A 15,980-nucleotide genomic window follows, 5' to 3' on the forward strand; every position below is an offset into this window, starting at 1 on the left:
CTAACTTCGAGGTATGTTATCCGAGGAGAATTTTTAAACTACTTATGAAAGAAATTGATAGAAAGGATAAACATGCACTTCGAAACTTCTGGAAGAAGCTCAATGTAATGGACGTTGTGAATATACGAGGTCTGATCAATAAGTATCCAGACTGTTGCTATAGTAACGAAACTAAAGCATACAGAGTGAAGCCGCTTGGCACAGATTGACCTTGAACTCTGCAGTGCATGCGCACTAAGTTTTAACATTCTAGCTCTATTCCGCTGTTTACAATAATGCTTGGAAGGAAGGCGTTTACTATGACAGAGAAAGTTGTCATAGTGCTACCTGCTCAGAGGCCAACGCAAAGTTGCGGAAAGTGTATGGAGAGGAGTGTATGAGTCACATACAAGTGTACGAGTGGTTCAGGCGTTTCCAAAATGTCGATATAGACGAACATTCTGGGAGACCCACAACCGGTAGAACTGAGAAAAGCATTGCAGATGTGCGTGCAGCTGTGAGGGGAAATCGTCGAATCACAATCCGTGAGTTATCAGAGGATGTGCAAATTAGTTACGGTTCAGTTCAGTCCATTATCGCTGAAGATTTGGGTATGAGACGCGTGTCTGCCAAGTTTGTGCCAAAACTGCTTTCAGCTGACCAAAAGAATACTTGAGTTTCAGTTGCACAAGATCTCCTTGATTGAGTCGAGAATGATGAAAACTTTTTTGAAATCTTTGCGTTAGGCCTCTGAACAGGCATCGCCAAGCTTTTGGTAAAATTTGATGCAGATTGTCTGCTCAACTTTCTCTGTCATGGTCAATACGATGATCACACGCTACACACCTTCCTTCCAAGCACTGCTGTAAACAGCGAAAGTGAGCTAGAACGAAAGCTTAGTGTGCATGCAGAGTTCAAGGTCAATCTGTGCCAAACGGTTCAACTCTCCGTGCTTTAGCTTCTTTACATAGCAATAGTCCGGATATTTATTGATCAGACCACGCATATCAGAACATCCGTCGAAGACTATTTCAGTTGCTCCATCAACTGAATCACTCACAGACAGATGTAGCTTGAATGTGCTCCTTATGCAGAATCAGATCGATAATGTGATACGACAGACCTTCCGAAACTACATGTAATGTCAATCTGACAGGTTTCCAAAGTTTCCGCTTACATAATTTCATTTGCTAGGTTTGGCTGAAAACACACTTGCTTATGATGTCAAGAACCCAGGATCTCACAGTTGCGAAGTAAGCATTTTAAGCACTAGGCCATGCCTGTATCCAGAGAGAGAGAGAGAGAGAGAGGAGAGAGAGAGAGAGAGAGAGAGAGAGAGAGAGAGAGAGAAAGAGAGAGTAGGAGGGAGAGAGAATTTCTTTATTCACCATAAGTTTGAGAAAAAGAGGGGACGATACCAGAGAGAGAGACAGACGTCCATTCAGCCTTGCCAACAACATTGGCATTCAGCCTTGCACATTACTGGTATTATCGAACTTTGAGGCAGAGTCGAGAAAGCAGTTTCAACTTCACGACAATGAAATAATGATTAAAAGCAGGTTTTGCAAAGTATTGGTTCGCTGTCTTTCAAATGCGCCAATATATACTTTTTTTAATGTTTGTTTGTGTTTGTAATTTTTTCCTTTAACGAAAAATGGCTATCTTTTCATCTGAGAAGATAGAGAGGCGAGGAATCCCTGCGTGATCGTGCGGCCAGGCTAGAAATAGCAACCAAATCTCAACTTCTTCCATCCTACCATCTTAAGAAATAACAAACTGGATGATGCTGTCCCCGATACGTTATGTAAGAAAATAAAATGATGGGTTGCTGTTGTTTTTTGCTCAACTAGGGTTAACCTAGGGCTAAACATTGACAAAATCCATATTTGCGGTGTGTAGTCGCTTAAATCGACAGCAGTATTTGATTTGTACTTTATTTTATTTGGAGGATGAAAAGTAATGCGCAGTGATGCGAACCGGGTTCTATGAGCATCGCATCATTCAAGTTATGTATATTTTTTGCGAAAAGCATGAACCTCACAACAACCCATTTCACTTCTGATCTATAAATCTGAAACTGTGCTTATATAATCCCCGTCATTACAAAAAAAAGCAAAAATTGAAAATATTTAAAATATGGTTCGTTTATACTTTTTTTACTTGTGTCAGTCATTGTAGCCATGCTGGGGCATCGCCTTGAAGGGTTTAGTCGAATAAACTGGCCCCAATACTTATTTATTTTATGAACCGATACGTTACGGGGATGTAAACAAACCAACACCAGTTGTCAAGCGGCGGAGCGACAAACACATATGACCAACTTCCACTCAAATTCACTCACAAGGAATCGGTCGGTCCGGGACTATAATAAAAAGAAGAAAAATGCGCAAATTGCTGTGCTGGAGGCCCGAACCCGAAACCGCATGGTTGCAAAGTGAGCTTATAAACCGTGCAGGCACGCATGATTTCTTAAATTTTATTTTATTATTTTTTTAAGAGACCTATAGTAAGTTCACTTGGTGCAGCTCTCCTGCTTTACGTAGTGGATTGGCAGAATTGTTAGAGCGTTGGATAAAATACCTTTAAGTATTTAGTCACATCCTTTTCTTTTCTGAGTTCAATCCTCGTTGAAATCAACTTTACTTTTCATACTCCAAATAAAATAAAGTACAAATCAAATACTGCTGTCGATTTAAGCGACTACACACCGCAAATATGGATTTTGTCAATGTTTAGCCCTAGGTTAACCCTAGTTGAGCAAAAAACAACAGCAACCCATCATTTTATTTTCTTACATAACGTATCGAGGACAGCATCATCCAGTTTGTTATTTCTTAAGATGGTAGGATGGAAGAAGTTGAGATTTGGTTGCTATTTCTAGCCTGGCCGCACGATCACGCAGGGATTCCTCGCCTCTCTATCTTCTCAGATGAAAAGATAGCCATTTTTCGTTAAAGGAAAAAATTACAAACACAAACAAACATTAAAAAAAGTATATATTGGCGCATTTGAAAGACAGCGAACCAATACTTTGCAAAACCTGCTTTTAATCATTATTTCATTGTCGTGAAGTTGAAACTGCTTTCTCGACTCTGCCTCAAAGTTCGATAATACCAGTAATGTGCAAGGATCGATGTAATCAATAGTATGATATCCTTAGGGAAAAAAAACCCGGCGATCTTTCGTCTCTAGTAGACCTTTCCGTCGATTTCCGTAAAAATTTTATTTTTTTTTTACATATGGGCTTGCGGGAACTTTTGAAGTAATATACATACATATACACATACACCGAGTAAAAAATTTCAGTTATCTCTTTCTTTCACACACACTAACAGAAGCACTTCACTTACACAACATACTGTCTGTCTCCCACACCCCATCAAACACACACACACACACACATGTCCATCAATGCTCCCATGCACGGTAACTTCAAAAGAACTTCCTTCGTCATACAATCGCTTTCTCTTAGTCTCTTTCGCTCTCATTACTTCAAAAGTTCCCGCAAGCCCATATGTAAAAAAAAAAAAATTTTTACGGAAATCGACGGAAAGGTCTACTAGAGACGAAAGATTGCCAAAAACCCCTTCGGTTTAGTCACAACAAAACAGTTTTCGAAGGTGAAGTAAATAAAATCAGGCCAGTTGGGATTTTCGCAACTTGAGTCTCTTTGTCTTCACTTTTTCGTTCTTACGCTGTTGTTGTTGCTATGAAGGAGATACAGAAAAAGATAAATTCATTGAACATATAAGAGTTTCTTTCAAGAATGTGATAGATGCGAATAATGACAACTTCCAATTCTCTCTCTCTTTCATACACACACATACGAACACAATAATATCGGATTTTACATTCCGAGTTCAATTCCCGCCGAAGTCAACTTTGTCTTTTATCCTTCCGGGAACGATAAAATAAGTACCAGTCAAGTTTTACGGTCTCTGGTAAAATAATAAAGCAGCTTCCCTCAAAATTGCTAACCTGTGACTAAATCAGTAACTACACACAAGAAAATTCAACGCATATTAAAGCGGCATGTTACAAAGTGACCCAAGGGCCGAGTGTTTCGTACATAAACACTTATAATACATCACTTTCGTTAAGCGCCTATAGACGAAGCCCTTGAGAAACTTTGTAACTTCTGACGAAGTAGTAACATACATAAACACTTTGTTTATTGTTTCCTCACCCGCCTGTACTTTTCTGTGAGTGTGTTTTTTGGTACAATTTTGAACAACACACACACAGTGGTCACAATGCCTTTTGACAAGTTCAAAAAACCATTACGAAAAATTTAGAAGAGGTGGCAACAAAATTTTTGGTGCATATTAATATAATTATTAAAGTTTTTTTTTTTAATGATATTAATAGTTTTATTGAAGTTATGTGTTTGTTTCAGACCGCAATTAATGTTGTAATTTCAATAAATTTTTCTGTTTATCTAATGACTGTGGACAACCTCTCTCTCTTTCTCTCTCCCGAATCGAGGTAAAGAATAGGCACACCACCCGTTTTCGGCGTAACTAACTCTGAACAGCGGGTGAGCGTATTCTTTACCTTCGACACACACACATACATATAATATATATGCTGGAAAAGATGTTTTCCTGGGTTAAAAAAAAAGGCCGTACCGTAACAGTGTCCTAACCAGTATAGCCAATTTACTTTGGCAAATAAATTTTACTCTGTAGTACTGTTACTACTTTTCGCTCAGAGATTTAAAACTATATAAATAAATAAGGATAAGATCGATATTTAAATACTGATCTTATCAATAAAAGATGGGAATAAAAACCTTCAAAGGTAATAATTACTAAGAGTTTTGACTGCTATTTCCAGCGTGGTGGTATCTCTTAGATACCCTAAATTGTAATTTTATATATATATATATATATATATATATATATACACACACACACAATCATTCGCTCTACAAGTTTGAAAAGCATTAGATATGGAACTTAATACCGAGTGTTTACTTATAAGCTCTCAATCACACACACACACACACATGTATACATGTTTATATCCTCTGTCTCCGCTTTTTGCCGACAGATGTCGCTCAGTGCTGCCGTCGTCAATGTTGTCGTCGCAACAGCAGCAGCAGCCACCCTGCCTTCTTCTGCACCAAAACATCTACACATAGGCTTCCCCAGATTTCAACGGATATATTAGCGAGTGTGTGTTTATGTTCGAAATTAACAAGAAAGCAAAAAAATCATAGAAGAGATTTGCGACGATACGTCGCCAATTTTTGTCAAGATTGTTGTTAATGATCAAAAAGAATTTATAAATGGGAAGTAAGAGGCGCAACACTTCAGTTGCTAGCAATTCGATTCTGTCACCCTTTTATTATAATAGTAATTATTATTATGAATTTGTTATCTTTTTTCTTATATCTCCGCCACGCAAAAGGTGATATTGTACTTTAAAAATGTTCGAATTCCAGGGAAGCTAGGAAACACTAGGATGGTATGTAAGGCAAGTTCTTTACTAATTTAGTTCCCGTCCCGTTCGAAAACGAACAAACATAAAAAAAAGCAAAAACATTTGAACATTACAAAACTAATAACCGTATCGGTACTGAACACTTATGCAATGGGATAAAAACTAACTTTCTTCGTTATTTAAGATTAGGTAGGTTCTGATATACTTTTATACAATGTTTTCTATATTAAAATTAAGTAGTCTTTGCTATTTCCTGAATTTTTAACGTCACGTAATTGTTGTTAGATTGCATCGGCTTTCCTGTAAAATCAAATATGCGTGCGTGCGCGCGTGTAGAAATGTACGTTTAATGAATGCAGTTAAATTAAAATTCAAAACCTTAGTAACTGATTTCGATAAATCTTCAGATTAATTGAGGACATCAGAAAATACCATGTTGCTATGTTTTCTTTGTTTCTTTTTTTTTTTTTTGCCACTGTAAACACATTAATGACGAATGAATTTCAGAAATGAAAATGAAATGACAATTAATTGCAGTAGTTAGTAATAATAATAATAGCACTAATTTATTATTCAATAAAGGCCTATGGAATTTATATTGCTATAAGAACTTTTTTTTTTGTTTAGATTCGGTATTTATTTTAGAGTTTGAATATGTCAAAGACTGATCTCGAGCTCCGTTTCTCTTCATTCAAACTCGTAAAAATATTCTTGAAAAATATATATTTATATATACCTTCTAGTATGTGTCCTAATTAATCCAGTAACATCTCGCTGTTGTATTTGTAACGACAAATTCTTTTTTTCGAGATGATATTGGTTGGAGAAAGTAAGCAATTTGGCTAGATAATGGCTATCCGTCGTGTTCTTTAAGAAAAATAAAAATAAACAAACCGCTCTTTAAACTTTCATGAGACAAACACGAAAGCTAAACAAACCACATACACACAAAAACGGAACTCACTACTTGATGTTTTCTCTCCGCTTTTCGAATGCTTACAAACTCGTGTTATTGAACCAAGAATGTTTTTAAAACGTGGTGATAGAAGGACCAATCTGTTTTATTGGCGTCACGGTGATAGGAGAGAAATACTAGCGCTCCTTGGCGAAATAAATTAAGCAAGAGGCGGAGCAGTAGGAAACAGCATGCGTAAAATTCCTGCCTCCTCTCAGAATCATATAAATATATATATATGTGTGTGTGTGTATATGAATGGTATGAAATGATGCTTACACTATCTCTGCATATATTTCTCTTCTCTCCGAAAAAGCCTTCCCTACTTCTTTCTCGCCTTACCATTCGCTCTAATATCCAGCAAGACCCTTTCTTTCTCCGATTCCCGTTCTCGCTCTATTTACCAATGTCGTTTCCTCCCTCTCCTTCTCTTCCTCTCTTTATGTTTCGCTAAATCTCCCCCCATTACCCCCTTTAACTTCCACTTATCATCACCACCACCTCCATCATCACTACCGCCTCCTCCATCGTCACGGCTCCTGCTACCGTTCGCTCTCTCTCTTTCCCTTTACATACCCCCATTCCCCCCCACCTAGAATTTGGTTATTTATATGTTTTCGTTTTTTAATTCTTTCTTCTCTTCTTGTTGCCATTCTCTATATCTGTCTCCATTTGTATGTTTATTCCTACTCGCTGCAGCAACAACTGTTTCCTATGGCTAATGAACGGAAAAGGGTTGTATACGGGACGTTCTCGCGGTAAGTAAAATTGTTTTGAAATTTCCACCACACTGTCACTTTAGATTTGTCTTTCCTTCTTTTAATTAAAAAAAAAAATATCGATTTTATTTATTTAAGCTTTTTTAAAAAATTTATTCACTTATTTAAACCAATAATATTTATTTCCTAATCAAACCAACAGCCCGTTTTCAACTACAATCCTACAAAACAAACTGTCAACAACAAACGCTTTCCTATCGAAAAAGTCTTTGATTTTTTTTTCTTAAGTTTCCGAAATAATTATAATAATAATAAAAAAAAGATAGCCATTGAAACATTCTTTTGGGTATTTAAAAAAATTTTTAATTCGTAGAGCTTTTCTTGTAAAAAACAAAATACAACCGTGGTCTGCACCTAGAAGTGCATTCCTCTGAGTAAATTATAAAAACTAGCAATGTTCGTTATTGTTCTTTACCCGTTGTTTCATTGGCGCCTTTGCTACACTAAATAAAATATTTTGTCTATAAAGGATATATATATATAAATGTTCTTGGTTGTGATACTGTCTGACTTTCTTGGCTCTCCCAATGCACAAATATCTAACTAAGGTCGTTGTTGTGTGAAAGATTCGGTTTAGTTGTTTATCAAAACCTTTTCGCTAGTTGTTATCGCAACTAGAATTTTTATTTTTTACAAATGTATTATATATTAACCATTAGGCGCACTGCCTTATTGAAACCCGTCAACCAGCACTTTAATGTATATTAATAATTCGTTCCTACTAGTTTGGATATGATAGTATTTTCTCTGCGTTGTAGTAGTAAAGTGTAGTATTTGTTGCATCTGTCTTCACTGGATCCCGCTTTACTCGCTGTTGTATTGTTATCAAAAGTAGCGGTGGTTCCCACCAAGCGTCGAGTGACGCTAACCAGAACTTTTCGTCTGTTAAGTTTTCTTTTCCACTGTCGCGTCTCTTTGTACTCTTGTTTACCGTAATTCCGTATAACTTTGGAACAGGTGAGCCGACGAAGGATCCTCGTTGTCTCTCGACCTGCTAGACATAACAGTGAAAACACGAAGTGGGGAAATGCCCAAAGTATTCTGTTTTACTATACCTACTCTGGTTGTTAGATTTTATTTGTAATACACTAAATAACCCCTTTTTTAAACTAACCAATTACACATAGTATAACACAAGGTTATCTTTGTCAATTTTTTAAAATGTATTTTTACCCGACGCCTTTTTTAAAAGGCGGGTCTTTATTTCCTCTTTTTCTTTATAATATTAATTTCGAATATTTATATTTACACTTCCTTTACAATTTCTTACTTCAAAATATACACATAGAATATTTTAGCTGACTCTTTGTACAGTTTTTAAAAGCTAAAGAATATTCACAAATAACTTCAAACTAATAATTTTAGTGCGAAAGACCCTATAAACAATAAGGGCAATAAAGCTGTTCTTCCCAACTTTGGCCGTCAGCTGTAAACAATGGTGACAAGTGTATTTTCTTAATGTTACACCAACTTTCACCAGTAGCAGTCACTAGGCGAAGTTGTTTGTCAATTTTTGTGTATGGCCTAATATTTCGAATGACAATGTATATTTGCTTTTTTTTTTCCGAAAGAAAAAGCACCTGTTGGAAGTCAATTTAGTGATTACTTTCAAAGTACTGGCGCGTTGTTCATTTTAATTTGCTTAGAAGTGAATGAGGGAGTCTGGACAAATTTTAGTTTGTTACTACACTTGTACCTAGGAAAATAAAACAAATCTGAGAAAACGAACTGAAAAAAGTTATTCCGGGTATTGCCCAGGTTTTCAAATAACCGATTGAATTTCATGAGTCATGCTCGAATATTTTAGAATGCTTTTAAAATCTCCGAATCCGTATGTGGGAAGTGATTTTTCAAAATATTTCAGAGCAACAACAAAGTAGCGAAAGCAGCACCTAAGAAAATTACTGGAGTTTATTCTGGAGACGAGAACGGAGCCTCCAAAATACATAATAAATTATGCTGAAACTCTTAGAAAGGAAGAAAGATCGCCGTGTATATGAGGAAAGCCCCCGTACGAACTATAACTGCCGGTAGGTAGTTACTACCGTATCTTAATGGATTACAAACGAACGAGCTGTCTTGCTTCAAGGTCTTTTTTTCTCTTTTGGTCTCTTGCATAGCTTTTTCTTATTTCCTTGCATTTCTTTTGTTTTTCCAATACAGAAAAGTGTAATTATAAAACGGGGACGGCGAGGGAGTTGTTTAACCCCCAAGTCAGCCTTGAGTAACCCTGTAATCAAAGGTATTCCAGCCCTAGGCCATCTTGTTTTGTTTTGTTTTATTTTATGAATGTCTATCCAAAGTTGGTAGAGAAATTTGAGGGAGATTTGGAATACTATTTCTGGCGGATCGATCGACCACATAGGCTTCCCTCCGTTCGTGAATACGGAGCGAAACTTGTCAGGATAGTAAGAAGAAAAAAGTTTACTTTTGTTTTTGTTTTTTTTTTTTTTAATTTTATCATAGATTAAATGTGAATCGGACTAGCTTATCGAGCTTAAATTATCGAAAGCCTTTATTTGTAAACAATAACAATTCTTTATTTGTCTTCAACTTAGTCGGGGGAATATTTGTTGAATATAGTATATCGAATAGTGAGTGACATGGTTACAAACGTCTATGATTGTAAATGGAGAGAAAAGAAAAAACGCTTCATTTGAATGGCCTTGGCAAACCTTGATTTTAGTTTCATGTTTGGTTGAACAGACTGAGGATCAAGGATATTCCACCCACGACCATCCCATTTTTTTTTCTGTATGTCTAGAGTAATCCAATGCATTACTTTTTCTTAAAAACGGCTGTTATTTCTAGCTAGTTGAACGACCGTGTAGAGCACCCCAGCTGTCGTTGGCTCGAGCAACAGTAGCTGTAATAGTGTTTTATAATGTATTGCCGCCGTTATAACTGGGAAATCTAACACGATTTACCTTCTCTGGAAGCTTTAATACAGATTCAACAAGTCTGCAACTGCTATGACTGACTTCCTCTCCCTCCACCCCCGCACACGCTTTGCTCTGGCCTCATTGATTCATTACTAATTGTAAAAGTGAATATTTATTTTTCTTCTTGAAAAAACAAACCGTATTTATTTACACGGCGATAAAAATAATTGAGCACATCTGAATTCCAATTATGAATTTCTTTCATCTAAACAGTATATTGTAAAAGAGGAGGTTGTAGATTGGATTTCTATCGATCACAGTATTTAATTGTATTTATCGACGTCGTCGCTGTTATTTTTAAACCCAGGCCAACCCTGCCAGTGTAGACTAGACCCATGGTCAAAGATTTTCCGGCCCGAAGGGTAATATCATACCACGGTATCTCAACATCCTGTCTGCTAATTATTTTTTTAAAAATTAGTCTGGGAAGAAGGCAAAAATCGACTTGACCATAAAAGAATATGAAACGAACATGGTGTGCGTCGAACCAAAACCATATTCGACGCACATCTTGTCACCTACCACTATATATGTGTGTGTGTGTGTGTGTGTGTGTGCGCGCGCGCACAATGTATACCTGTGTAATATGTATGTATTACTACTATGACTGTCTCTTAGCATGTTCCATGCTTTTGCTAATTGTTTTAGGTGCCTGCGTAATCACAAGCAGATGTAGATACTCCGCTTACCATGCTAGCATGGGTTGGACAATTTGACTGAGGTCTGGCGAACCAGATGGCTATACCAAACTCCAATCTGATCTGGCAGAGTTTCTACAGCTGGATGCTCTTCCTAACGCCAACCACTCAGTGTAGTAGGTGCTTTTACGTGCCACCGGCATGGGGGACAGTCAGGTGGTACTGGCAATGGCCACAATCAAATGGTGCTTTTTGTGTACCACTGGCACAGGAGCCAGTCCAGTGGCATTGGCAATGACTTCCCTCGAATGTTTTTTCACATGCCACCAGCACAAGTGCCAGTAAGGCGACGCAGGTAGTGTGTGTATTTGTGTGTACCTTTGTCTTGACATTATACTTGCATATGAGCATCACTGCCATAAGTGATGTTTGTTTTCAGTTTTTCTTGAAAAATATGTCTAGCCATGTGGAAATATTAATTTGCTTGGAACAGGTGAAGGTTGGTGATAGGAAGGGCATCTGGCCCTAGAAAATCTGCTACAAATTCCATTTGATCCATTCAAGCATGGAAAAGTGGATCTTAAATGAGGATATTTCAAGTCCTCTACTTCGACATCCAGTAAAGTTGGGGTCAGTTGACATTACCAGATGATTGAATGTCACATCTTCCCAGTTTCATAATTGTGACAACTGGGGGAAATGTGATATTCATCTTCCATGAAAATGAATAATTTGAAATAAAGCAATTTCTACCTGAACCATTTCTATGCTAAATTTGGTAAAATAAATGAAAAATCTGCCAATAACAGTTGGTGTTTCTACATGGTTGTTGACCTGCTAGAAATAGTCAAACCTAAACATCACATGTGGATGGAGATTGAGTAATGTATGTGACATTACGTGTAGTATTTACAAAAAAAAAAACTGGTTATAGCTTAAAAGATTTTGACCATAAGTCTTCTAAGCACTGAAATGGGGCTAAGCACACACACACACACACACACACACACACACACACACACACACACACACACACACACACACACACACACACACACACACTCTTTCACTCTCGCACACATTTACACTCACGTCCTAATTTACTGCACCTGTTACACTTTCCACCATCATTCTAACCATGAGCTGGCTAAGCCTGCATTCTTGAATAGCTGGATGAAATTAAAGTGAAAAACCACTATCTTCAAGTACAGTTATTTTCAACAACCAACAGAAATCTTGCAGCTTCATGCAGCAGTATCAACAACAAAGAATCATTTCAGTGTGTAGTTTAAGTATTTTTAAAAGATGCCCTTAAAGAATCACAAGAGTGAGGTGAGCACTTTTATACTCTCTAGCACTTAGAGAACTACATTACGCTATTTTTCTAGTAGCAATTGAAAGTGAATTAGTGAAATTTAAGCTTACTCTGCATAATGCTTTTGGTGTAATATAGCAAATGAATTTAATATTGACAATGTAGTTGAGAAGAATTCTCACATCTCAACTGATACTATTGTTTCCTCTTTAATCTGATACCTAAATGGTTCCTAAATTTACGGATCTAAATCGGCTTTGTACAATAATCCAAAAACTTACTGCTGAAGCTATTTAAATGAAATTACATCCATTATTCCATTAGCATATTTATTCACAGCCAGATACTTTTGTTACCATATTCCGTATTGTTTAGCATTGCAAGAGAAATTTTCAATGGATTGAAAACTAACTCCTTCTTGGTATGGAACTTCTCTTCAGTAAATCATAAAAAACAAAAGAGCAAAATAAGAACTGCTTTACCAAGAGAATATACCTAGAACGCCATTAACATTTCACTCTTTTCGAATAACACATTGGGTAAGCACAGCTTCATTAAGACTAAACACCGTAATAACTAACGAAGCTGTTCTCTTCTCTGAACGTTTATCATCACCCTCTAAATAATTGTTTTAATATCCATTTTTACATGCTTGCATGGGTTGGACAGTCAATTGTGGTAATCTTCACGTGGTAATCCTCACCTGTTTCCTAGCAAAGCAATAATTTCCCTCGGCCAGACATATTCTTGCATAAGACTGGAAATTAACGACAATGCTTGTGTGATGGCACCTATCATTTATAACAATCATTTGACATGAAGACAAGGGTGTGCCCCCCCCCCCTCTCACTCACTCACTCACTCACTCACTCTCTACCAAATCCACTAACAAGATTTTGGTGTTGATATAAGACTATAGAAGACACTTGCCCAAAGTGCCACAGAGTGGAACTGATCTTGGAATTATGTGGTTGGGAAGCAAACTTTTTTTTGAAGATTTACAAATTGAACCCCCAGACACAAACTAAGAATAAAATTTCTGACATGTACTCTAATAATGTCGATTTTGTTTTTCGTGTTACATAAAGATGAATTAACATAATAGTAATTTCCTCTATTCCTTGTTTAACTCTTTTGATACCAGTTTATCTGGTTCTAGATTCAAAACCTGCCAAATTTAAATCGAATCCTGATTATTATTAAAAAATCATTTAAAAAGTGATAATATAACAGAAGGCCAGGAAGAATTCCTCATTAAGCTTTCAGTATTTAGTCTTGTACACCTCTTCTTTTCAACTTTACAGTATAAATTGATGAAGAAGTGTCTATGAAGCTGCCTGAATTGCTTGAAACAGTAGCCAAATGTACTTCATATCACATCACATTTTGAAAAGAATGGCATATGTATTCAGTTCTGGGTGGAATTTGGTAGCCATAACTGCCTGAAAGTCTGACCTGTAATACTAACTTTTGCTAGGCCTTAAGTCTTACTAAATGGAAAAAAAAAGGCCATGCTGAGCACTTTTGCTTAGTCAAGATGATCACAATCTAAACAACTTCATATCCAATAGTCATAGCAAAAGATGAGATTTCTTTTGTGCATATTTCTGCACACTTAAATAATTTAAATAAAATTTTTAGGCTTTTCATTAAAAGAATTTTATGGTCTACTTTTCCTTTATTGGTGCTGGTGCCACATAAAAGGCACTTGTGCTGTGTAAATACACCCATGCCAGTGGCACATAGGAAGCATCCAGCCAACTCTGTAAAGTAGCTGGCATTAGGAAGGGCATCCAGTCATAGAAACCATGCCTCAGCAGACAATTGAAATCTGGACAGCTCCCTGGCTGGCCAGCCCCTGTCAAACTGTCCAACCCATGTCAGCATGGAAAATGGACATTAAATGATGAACTGGAGGAATTGTAGTGTTTCTTAGACTAATGGATTGTCTCAGTATAAAGTATTGCATTCATTTCTCTGGCCAGAGGATTAACCCAAATGCTTACAAGACTGGACTCTGCTTGGCTCCCAAAAGCCATTGATAGGTTAAACTAGGCAATGATTTAGATCATATCACCCAAGGCATGATGACTGAACATTGTCTTCTTACACATCCACATGTACTTGACATATCCACAACCAAAACCGACTGACACCAAAAAGAGTACTGGAAAGTTCTGGGAATTGATCCCATTCTAGCTTGTTTCATCATTTGTTTATGATCCCTTTCTTACTAGATGGAAGTCTACATTTTTGATAAATTTGCAGCTTTAAAGATTATTGTACAAGGGCAGGGATAGTTGTTAAGCATTGTTGAATAACAAAACAAATTTGTTTTAATGTAGATCTCATATAAATTCATTTCCCCTTGAGTATTTTTTCTTGGTTCCATCAGTTGGTCATTTCTACAATATAACCCAACTACTGTGTCTTGGATCTTTTCATGTCTTTAAAATGCTTAAGGCTGGTATTGATAGAACTTTCCAGTTCTATTAATAAATTTTCAAAAACCATTTAATATATATATTAAATGGTTTTTGAAAATTTTCTGTATTATCATTGACAATAAAAACTAAAACTTAGAGAAAATTGCTGATGGTATGTTTGAGTAATCTTTCTTTAATTTGTAGTGGTTAGCACTGTAAACCTTTTAAATAAATCTTTGACGGCTACTGAGATACAAATATGATCTTGATTTAGGTAGAAGTGGTAAATTAGGCTTTGATTTGTGGCTAGCTTTCATTAGTAATATTTACCTACTAGATGGCTTTTTAAAAGCCATCTTGTATAACTCTTAGGTCATCTCAGGTCAATGCCTTTTAGTCATGCACATCCTATTTATTTTCATTGTGCCTAAAAGTACATTGTACAATGCATCCTTAAGATATTAGGAAGATCTTATTTCTAGCAGCTCAAGAAACCATGTAGAACAGGGGTGAGGAATACTTCACCTGTGAACAAAATTTTTCCCATATTCACTGTTAGAATTGTGCTTGAAAAACAAAAAAATCTTTAAAATCCCAAATATAAGTTTAGTACCTAGGAACGCAAGATTTGTTGCCCTTCTAGTGCACTCTATATGTTCTTGGGCAATTATTGAGTTTCCTTATTCTGTAATGGTCTCTCACTCCTTAACCCTTTAGTATTTAAACTATGGTCCAAATATTCTACCCGTTTTATGTTCAAACTGGCCAGATCTGGTATGTTACACCTACCCTACAATGTCATTCTAAGAATTAACAATTGGATCAAAATCTTAAAGCTACAAGATAATACATGACTAATTCAAAACAATGTGAATGAATTAGTGTAACATTTGACAGAATAATTTGAAAGATAAAGGGTTAATGTAAAGGATCTCTTTCTCTCTCTATCCCTCTCTCTCATAACTGCAGGACTTTAACTTCTTGTTGACTGATCAATTTACAGGGTTAATTTTCTATATTTAACATAGTGTCAGTATTTGAAATGTGGGGATTGTAGATTTTAATACTGCCGTTGGTTTGAGTTTAAACTTGCCACTGTAAACACTTATTTTGTGATGTTAAGCGATAGATGATCTTGAATTCTTCCAAATGGGAATTAAAGAAAATATAGTTGAAAAGATTTCTTGTTTGCCACTAGTGTTAATATTAATTCTAACTTTGAATAAAATATTGATTGATTTTTATGGAATATGGATAACCACTCACTTGACCTACTACAAATTGAATTGCGTTTTAATATCCTTCCATTCCTACATTCAACAATTGTAGTGTTGTCTTTTTCAACCTTCCTTGAAATACTTCAAAGAGATGAGCAGGTGATGTTTTCAGTTAAAATTGCCGAGTTTACGATCATCAATGAAATGGTATTTCATAGCTTGATGAACATGAAAGATGGCTTTGTTGTGTTACATGCAGAGGGAAAGTTACCATTACAGTTCTT

General features: G+C 36.3%; 1 protein-coding gene across 5 annotated transcripts in view; it reads left to right on the forward strand.

Moving 5' to 3' along the window:
- LOC115214842 overlaps window positions 1-15,980 on the forward strand; it is a 206,426-nt gene that overhangs the window by 14,605 nt on the left and 175,841 nt on the right. Inside the window, exons 1-2 of one of the 5 annotated variants that reach the window (XM_029783879.2) lie at window positions 5,035-5,448; window positions 7,079-7,137. In XM_029783879.2, coding sequence (XP_029639739.1) covers window positions 5,446-5,448; window positions 7,079-7,137 — 62 coding nt within the window. In that variant the 5' untranslated portion in view covers window positions 5,035-5,445. Of the gene's footprint in view, window positions 1-5,034; window positions 5,614-7,078; window positions 7,138-9,048; window positions 9,248-15,980 lie in introns of those variants that run through there. The other 4 variants (XM_036505575.1, XM_036505570.1, XM_036505572.1 and 1 more) reach the window with 4 other exon arrangements.

The sequence above is a fragment of the Octopus sinensis genome, linkage group LG1, assembly GCF_006345805.1.
Source record: "Octopus sinensis linkage group LG1, ASM634580v1, whole genome shotgun sequence".
NCBI lineage: Eukaryota > Metazoa > Mollusca > Cephalopoda > Octopoda > Octopodidae > Octopus > Octopus sinensis.